General features: G+C 36.0%; 1 protein-coding gene across 1 annotated transcript; it reads right to left on the reverse strand.

The window, feature by feature from the left end:
- Positions 1 to 643: 643 nt before the first annotated feature.
- On the reverse strand, positions 644 to 5,468 carry LOC128507274 (uncharacterized). Its single transcript, XM_053478022.1, has 2 exons — positions 4,739 to 5,468; positions 644 to 1,795 (listed from the first exon to the last, which is right to left on the reverse strand). The coding sequence occupies exon 2, from the start codon at positions 1,777 to 1,779 to the stop codon at positions 1,141 to 1,143; it is 639 nt and encodes a 212-aa protein (XP_053333997.1). The 5' UTR covers positions 1,780 to 1,795; positions 4,739 to 5,468; the 3' UTR covers positions 644 to 1,140.
- Positions 5,469 to 9,637: the final 4,169 nt, after the last annotated feature.

The following is a 9,637-nucleotide window of genomic DNA, read 5'->3' on the forward strand; positions in this document are numbered from 1 at the left end:
GATTAATGCAATTGTTTTTCTGTGCTTTGTTTTTATTTCTGGTGGAAATTTTGGTACTGTAAGGTACTTTCCTTGTGCTCTAAGAATTATTATGACTCATATTTGTGCTCTTCCAGGCATTTAATTGCACATAAACTGAAAGCGAACGTTTGGTGAGATTTACAACACACCCTTAGCTAGTAACTTTAAATAATCCACTTTCTTTATTTCATATGTGGTGAAATAGACTTTTACACACTGCACATAGTCATTGACTAATTATCATGAGAAACTGATAGAATTCTAAATTTTTTTGTATGTGTTTCTATGTATAAAATGAAAAGATTTGTAATGTACAGGGTAGTCTCATCATCTCACAGAGCCACTTAACCTGCCATTTCTGAATCCTGGCCCATATACCCAGTATAGATCTACACATTTCTACTAAATGTGGCCACCAAAAAATTACTACTCCCCCTTCTAAGTTAAGAATAAATGATAAATGTTACTTTATTCAAGAAAATACTCAACAATGGGTTTGTATAATGAATAGAATTCTCATTTACCAACCTGATAGGAATATTTCCTAAATACAGCACATGCAAATTTGTTTTATGTCATACCAATTTAACAGCAATTAATTTTTTTAATTAATTAAACAATGACAAGTCATCCATTTTATTAATTTATAATGAAATCTAATATTGTAAAACATCCACAATCCACAATACAATACAATTAGTTTCAACACAGCAGCTGGGAACATTTGTTTTTCACTATTCTCTATATAATCACACCCTTGACATCAATAAGGCAAAAATGTTAGCCTTAACATTAAGTCCTCGGTCCAGAACACTTTTCCATGGTGGAAACCCACTAAATATTACGAAAGCACAGCCCTTTGGAGACACTCCCACATGTCCTTACCCACATGAGATCCAAACTAAATAAAAATCAATGAAAACTTTCTGACCAATCAGAATTGAGAATTCAAGTCTCTGTAGTGAACATTTTCATCATATACAACATAAATTATAGACTATACAGATTTACTGATTTGTGGATAGTCCAGTGATATGAATATTAATTATCCTCTAAAGCAGTGTATTGTAGGATAAAGTAACAATCACATTAATCAAAGAGGATAAACTATGTCAATAATCACTTCCTCGAGCATACATGCTTGTTCATGAAGGCACATATGGGTGCTTTACAGACCCAGCACTTCTCCACAGTGTGTGTGTCCTGTGTTTGCATTCCACAGCTCTTGCAAAGTTTCCCTGGTGGCCCACTTGCATTTTGTCCTGGTCCATTTTCTAGCTGCTGCTTTATTAGATTCTCCAAAGAATTCTTCACGGCAGCATCCCCACAGTGTGCTATCCCTACAACCGTGAGACGTTTCGGGTCCCGCACGCAGTCTTCCTCAAAGCCACAGACAGAGGCGGGCAGCCAGGCTGTGTCATATCCATGCTGATGCCATGTGGTCATCAAATGCATGGACTGGCTGTCAATTTTCTTTACCTTGCCAACTCTGACCTGCAACTTGAACACTACTCTGTCAGTAGGGCCACAACCTCCTGGGTAGCACATGGCTTTGTTAATATCCCTGCTGCAGTAAACACCAGCACCCAGTGTTCCCCCGCCTGATGGCCTGAACCCTGTAGTTATTATAGCTTGGGCATTGTTCTTGTGTGTTCCGTGGAACATGGTGTAGCCATGGCTTTTTTTTGGGGCCTGGCCTGGTTGCAGCTGCTTAAAGTTTTCGCAGCAGGCCTCCCATCCGCTGAATGTGATTGGCATCTTTGTGCTTTTCCTCCTGGATTTGAGAAAAAAATACATTTGAATACTGTTAGTGAGTGGTAATATTGTACATCCAGTGACGTTATAGGTTTTATAAGAAAGTTATGGAAGAGCATGAAACCACAAAAAAGTCTGAATTAGGCCCACTTATGAGATGAAGTTGGAATCTTCAAATGGATGGAAGTGTAAATATCCATCCATCCATTCAAGCATCCATTGTCAATCTTATCCCAAAGAACTTAGGGCACAATGTGTGATAGTCCTTAAATGGGGTGCCAACCTATTGCAGGGTATTATTATTATTATTATTATTATTATTAAATGTCTGCCAATTGAATATTTAAAACTTTCCACTGACAATGCTGTCGATAATATAATTTGCAATGAAAATTGTGTGCGTGTGTGTGTGTGTGTGTGTGTGTGTGTGTGTGTGTGTGAGAGAGAGAATATGTGTGCAACTAAAACCACTACATACATGCATACAGCATACCTGCATAAATATTCACCCCCTTGATCTTTTTCACATTTTATAAATCAAAAGTTCTATACAAATTAGCTCATAATAAGTACAGTATGTAGGTGGAGACCTATATAGTTTGAGAAACGATTTATGATTAACAAAATTAATTAAACAAAAATTATTGTTTATTTCTAAATGGAAGTTAAATTTGGTTCACTGCATTTTAAACTTGTAAACTTGTTGAAACTCGTGGCTGGTTTTATGACCCTACGTTTATTGCTCTAGATTGGAGTAAAAAGCAGGAACAAAAATCCATGACGATTAAGTTCAAACAAAGCATCAAAGAACAATTGCATTAATCACGCCAAATCATACAAGACTCAGACTAATTAAATAAGAATGGAATATATATATATATATATATATATATATATATATATATATATATATATATATATATTTTTTTTTTTTTTTTTTTTTTTTTGTTTATTATATATATATATATATATATATATATATATATATATATATGTTTATTATATACATATTATACTGTAAGGGTTAACCCCTAGAGGGCGCCAAAGCGCCCAAAGTTAGGTTTTCGTTGTGTTTTATGTTTGTAGTTTTGTTTTAGTTGGACTTTGTGTCCCAGACTGCACCTCGGTCAGGTGACATAAGGATTCACCTGAACCGAGAAAAAGTAATTAAATTAAGGATTATAAATAGCCTGACTGAACTTCAGTCAGGCGTCTAGCTTTGGTTCAGATCGTATGGTTTATGTCGGTTGTATTTAAGTTACAGTGTTTTATGTTAATAAAAACCTTATTTGAATTACCAGATCGCCTCCAGCAATTATGCCACACACGCGCCGATTTAGGAGCCCTGACATATACAAATATATAATTAAACTGTCAGTTGATTTCAGTTTTTAAATCTTTAGAAACACATGACTGAAACATCCTGTTTACAGTATGTAAAAACTTGTGTACTATGCTTAACTTTTAAGTAAACAAATATCTGCACGGAAGTAAACATCAAAAAAGCTATTTTTAAAAATTATTTTTCTGATCATAGTTATACACATATAAATAACATTTATATGTTATTTTACGTTTACATGTGCATTTTTTTTTCAGAAATGAAAAATGTAAATTCATTCAGGAAAATACTCAACAATGGTTTGGTGTAATAAATAAAATTATCATTTACCACCCTGATAGGAATATTTCCTAATTACAGCACTGCAAATAAGTTTTATATCTCTTATAGCATACCATTTTATTCCTTCATCTCCTTAACAATCATATTATTGATTAAACAATGACAAGTCATATACTCTATTTTATTAATTTATAATGACATTTAATATAAAAAAAATCATCCATCTATCCGTTGTCAATTTTATCCCAAAGAACTTAGGACACAAGGTGGGATACACCTTAAATGGGGTGCCAACCTATTGCAGGGTATTATTATTATTATTATTATTATTATTATTATTATTATTATTATCATCATCAATAAATGCCAGCTGCAGTGCCCACTGTCATTAAAGCAAAAAAGGCGAATTAAATATTTAAAACTTTCCACTGACGTTGCTGCCAATAATAGAATTTACAATGAAAATTGTGTGTGTGTGTGTGTGTGTGTGTGTGCTCAAACCACTACATACTGTACATACATACTGCATACTTGCATACCTATTTACCCTTCATTTATTTTTCCACATTTTATATAGGCTATCAAGAGTTCTATACAAATTAGCTAATAATAAGTTTGTAGGTGGAGACCTATGTTGTTTGGGAAACGATTAATGGTTAGGAAAATTAATTAAACAAACATTATTGTTTATTTCTAAATGGAAGTTAAATGTGGTTCACTGATTTTTAAACTTGCTGCATTTTGCACTTTTAGTAGGGGGCTTTATGGTCCTGAGTTTCTTGCTCTAGATTGCCCCCTAGTGCATAAAAAAGGAAATAAAATCCATTACAGCCAAGTTTAATTTGACAAGTTCAAATCAGGATGAAATCGAGTTAAATTCCGACCCAATTTATTTTAGATTAGAACAACCTGTCGGGACAGTCGTGTCCCCTGACACCCCCGACACTCCTGCCCACAGAATCCGACGCCGTGTCGATGTCTTGCACTTGTTAGACGGTACGTTACTAATTTCACATAAAGTACAGAGAAGAAATCATTTCAGCAAATTTTTAAGTTGTGGACGTACACGTTTACACGTGTGTACATATGCTCTGTGGTTATTTACACGTTTTAAAGCATTTTTGTAGTCGTATTTCTTTAGAAATAGAAGAAAGAAAGTGGACTATACATCGATATGAGCAGCAGCTTTTAGTGAAACACTGGCAGTTAGAGGCTGTATTAGCTTTTCGTCTTTTTATTAAAAACCTACATTTAACCCAACACGCAAACAGTGAACGCGATGAAGAGATTAACAGATGCAGAGTATTAAATATAACCTTAAAAAGGATAAATACCCACCTTATGTTTCGTTTCTTACTTCTTCATGGGTCAGACAGATATTTTCACTTTCGTTTCGCAGCCAATACTGTAGGTTTGGTTTTTATTTTGACTTGCGCTTCCTGGAACGTGTGTCAGAGTTTTAATAAAATGAATTTAATGTAATTTAATTTAATGAGGTTTAATTGACCCTTGGTTGTGCATCTGTTTAGATAAGTTGGTGTGAATGTTCCTTGTTTTTGGTGTCATGCCATTTTCCTTAGCTCCTGGTCTGTTCCACTCTTGATTCTGTTCTGTTTAAATGCTGTTTTGCTCTTAGCCTGTTGTGCTCCTAGCTTGTATTGTATTAGAAAGCTACAAGCAATGTGAAAGTGCTTTTATCGTGTAGCCTACTAGCTAAGTACCCGTCGGTAACGGAAAAGTAGTTTGTAGAAAGAGTTAATACGTTAAGCTAACAATAAGCTGACCAGCTTTAATGTAATCAGTGATATTGTTATTTCGGGTTAAAGCGTACACGTACATGTCTGCCTGCAACAAATGTGAACCTCTTAATTTTTTTAAAACTGCTCACCAAAAATTTCACCAAACGATTACTGAGATTTGAGCTCCAGACAGGCAATACAGGTGCCCTGCGCTCATGTAGCCGCCCAACGCTGCATCACCTCAGCAAGAACTTTTGAAAACTACCGCTGGCTGTTATGTCTTTGCAGTGGTGAAAACGGCAGATTTATTTTATTTCATGCATTTTTAAACGGCTATCTTTGGTATAATATGGTTATGGTATTGTAACCCTTCTTTCTTGACTTGTTTGACCATTCTCCAGTCTCTCTCTGGCTGTGGGCAAAAAGCGGGCTACAGTCGAGTTTGCAAAACTTATTTAATTAAGCCAAACAGCACGACAGTAAATGAACTTCTCTCATATGCTTCTCACACCGTGTCACTCTCTCACCTGTCCCCCTGGAAACCCAGGACAGGTAACTTGTTAGTTCATCTTAACATAAGTAACATAACCAATAAATTAAATATTACACATGCAAAGATATAGACAAAATAATAATAATGCACTGTAAATAATAATTATGAGATGATGACATCTCGGAGTACACTTCTGTTGCTGGCTTTAACACTAAGGCAGCATCCTGGTTCCATTCCACCTGTAAGGCTGCTTTGGACTTGGTGGCTCCTGGTTAACCCTGGTTAAACGACGAGACTCGTGCTGTCAGACGTGAGTGTCGAAAAGGGGAACGCAAATGGAAAAAGGACAAATTGCAAGTGTCTTTTAGTTCGTTGAGAGATAGTTGGCGTCTTTATCAGAAAACTGTAAAAGCTGCAAAAACCAAACATTACTCTAAGCAAACTATCATAAACCTCGCGTTTTATTTCAGTCTTTTAATGCAATTCTTAATGGTCCCCAAAATGCCAGTTTCGAAAACTCATATAAAGTGTGTGAGAACTTTCTCCAGTTTTTTTATTGATAAGGTTACTTCTACAAGGGCTCTTATTACATCTTCTGCATGTAACCCATCTATTTCCATTTCTGTCTCTAGCTCTGCTGTTTTTAACCAGTTTGAGCCCATCTCTATTTCCTTTCTATTAGAGATTATTAATATTATAAAGCCTGCAGGATCTCGTGTTGATCCCATTCCTCCACATCTTTTCAAAGAGTTGGCTCCCATTCTAGGTCCTATAGTCTTAAATATTATAAATAGCAGCTTGAGTTCTGGGGTGGTACCCATACATTTTAAACATGCAGTTGTGCAGCCTTTGTTAAAAAAAAAACTAATCTTGATCCGTCTGTGTTGTCTAATTACAGACCAATCTCTAAGCTACCATTTCTGTCTAAGATTCTGGAGTAGGTAGTTTATACACAACTAATAAGTTATCTTGGTGAGTATGGAATGCTTAAAGTCTTTCATTCTGGTTTCAAGGCTCTTCACAGTACTGAAACAGCTCTGTTAAGAGTCTTAAATGATATTTATTGTATTACAGATTCTGGTAATCGGTAATACAATAAATATCATTAATATCATTTAAGACTCTTAACAGAGCTGGTGATTCTTCTGCTGCTTGATTTATATTCAATTCAATTCAATTTTATTTGTATAGCGCTTTTAACAATTGTCATTGTCGCAAAGCAGCTTTACACAATTAAAAGATTTTTTTAAGTTTGTATGGAATGTGCATGTGTATGAATCAAAATGGTCAGATAGTCCCTTTATATTTATATATATACAGTGGTGTGAAAAACTATTTGCCCCCTTCCTGATTTCTTATTCTTTTGCATGTTTGTCACACTTAAATGTTTCTGCTCATCAAAAACCGTTAACAATTAGTCAAAGATAACATAATTGAACACTGCAGTTAAAATGCAGTTTTTAAATGATGTTTTTTATTATTTAGGGAGAAAAAAAATCCAAACCTACATGGCCCTGTGTGAAAAAGTGATTGCCCTTCTTGTTAAAAAAAACTTAACTGTGGTTTATCACACCTGAGTTCAATTTCTGTAGTCACCCCTAGGCCTGATTACTGCCACACCTGTTTCAATCAAGAAATCACTTAAATAGGAGCTACCTGACACAGAGAAGTAGACCAAAAGCACCTCAAAAGCTAGACATCATGCGAGAACAAATGAGAACAAAAGTAATTGAGACCTATCAGTCTGGTAAAGGTTATAAAGCCATTTCTAAAGCTTTGGGACTTCAGCGAACCACAGTGAGAGCCATTATCCACAAATGGCAAAAACATGGAACAGTGGTGAACCTTCCCAGGACTGGCCGGCCGACCAAAATTACCCCAAGAGCGCAGAGACAACTCATCCGAGAGGCCACAAAAGACCCCAGGACAACATCTAAAGAACTGCAGGCCTCACTTGCCTCAATTAAGGTCAGTGTTCACGACTCCACCATAAGAAAGAGACTGGGCAAAAACGGCCTGCATGGCAGATTTCCAAGGCGCAAACCACTTTTAAGCAAAAAGAACATTAAGGCTCGTCTCAATTTTGCTAAAAAACATCTCAATGATTGCCAAGACTTTTGGAAAAATACCTTGTGGACCGACGAGACAAAAGTTGAACTTTTTGGAAGGTGCGTGTCCCGTTACATCTGGCGTAAAAGTAACAGAATTTTAGAAAAAGAACATCATACCAACAGTAAAATATGGTGGTGGTAGTGTGATGGTCTGGGGTTGTTTTGCTGCCTCAGGACCTGGAAGGCTTGCTGTGATAGATGGAACCATGAATTCTACTGTCTACCAAAAAATCCTGAAGGAGAATGTCCGGCCATCTGTTCGTCAACTCAAGCTGAAGCAATCTTGGGTGCTGCAGCAGGACAATGACCCAAAACACACCAGCAAATCCACCTCTGAATGGCTGAAGAAAAACAAAATGAAGACTTTGGAGTGGCCTAGTCAAAGTCCTGACCTGAATCCTACAGTATTGAGATTACCACCTTAAAAAGGCGGTTCATGCTAGAAAACCCTCAAATAAAGCTGAATTACAACAATTCTGCAAAGATGAGTGGGCCAAAATTTTTCCAGAGCGCTGTGAAAGACTCGTTGCAAGTTATCGCAAACGCTTGATTGCAGTTATTGCTGCTAAGGGTGGCCCAACCAGTTATTAGGTTCAGGGGTCAATTACTTTTTCACACGGGGCCATGTAGGTTTGGATTTTTTTTCTCCCTAAATAATAAAAACCATCATTTAAAAACTGCATTTTGTGTTTACTTGTGTTATCTTTGACTAATAGTTAAATGTGTTTGATGATCAGAAACATTTTGTGTGACAAACATGCAAAAGAATAAGAAATCAGGAAGGGGGCAAATAGTTTTTCACACCACTGTATATATATATACTTTATTAATATTTTATAATATTTTAAAGTTGTCTTTAAAGAAGCAATAGGTGTATGTTTAATGACAGTCTTAATATGTCTTCTGTATCTGTCTGTTAAAATGAAAACTGGTTGTGTTATTTTCACTGCCGCCTTGCACCTCCAGGGTCTAGGTTTGATTCCCGCCCAGGCTCGATTCCTATCTCTGGAGTTTGGTGGGTTTCCTCCGGTTTTCTCCCACATTTTAAAGATATATAGGTTAGGTTAATTGATGTTCCCAAATTGCCCGTAGGATGTGAATGAGTGTGTAAATTTATGTGTGTGTGCCCTGCGATGGATGGGCACCCTGTCCAGGGTGTACCCCGCCTTGTGCCCTAAGCTTTTTGGGATAGGCTCCAGGTCCCCGTGACCCTGAATACAGGATAAAGCGGTATAGAAGATGGGTGAGTGAGTGTGTTATTTTCACCCAGCAGTTGGTTTATTCTTTGTCGATCTTTCTGGATTCTTCACTTCTGAGTGGATCATACTCAAAGCACTCAGTATTTTTTGGTAAGTTAATCTAAATTTTTACTTATTTTGTTTAGTAAATTGTGGTAAGAGCGGGTATATTTTATTGCTCAAATTAAATGCTTTGATATGGTGGTGTGGGTTTATTTAAATATATATTTTTTGATTCTGTTTATTATTCCAAAAATGACAATGCGTTATCGCTTAAACCAAGCTTTTTCTTCAACCTTATGAAATGTTCATTGTAAGTTGTAGATTTATCACTTAAATATCGTATTCATGTAGGGTTTGTTAAGAATTTAAAAAGGGGTGAATGTTTCGTATTAAATCCAGATAAAGCGCCGTATCCTGTTATCCCTCACACGTTAAATAGTAAGGTAAATAAGTCAGAAATATACACTAAGTTCATGTTCACATTATGCATTGTTGTATATTGACAAGAGAATTTTTTTTTTGCATTAAATACATATGTAGCAGTACATCTGTTACAGGTGATGTGTGGGCTTAAGGTGAGGCAGATACGCAAAGGTGATTTACATGAAAAGTCTTTAATAAAGAAATATCAACAGAAACATAAACCAACTCAG

Source organism: Clarias gariepinus, chromosome 19, assembly GCF_024256425.1.
Source record: "Clarias gariepinus isolate MV-2021 ecotype Netherlands chromosome 19, CGAR_prim_01v2, whole genome shotgun sequence".
NCBI lineage: Eukaryota > Metazoa > Chordata > Actinopteri > Siluriformes > Clariidae > Clarias > Clarias gariepinus.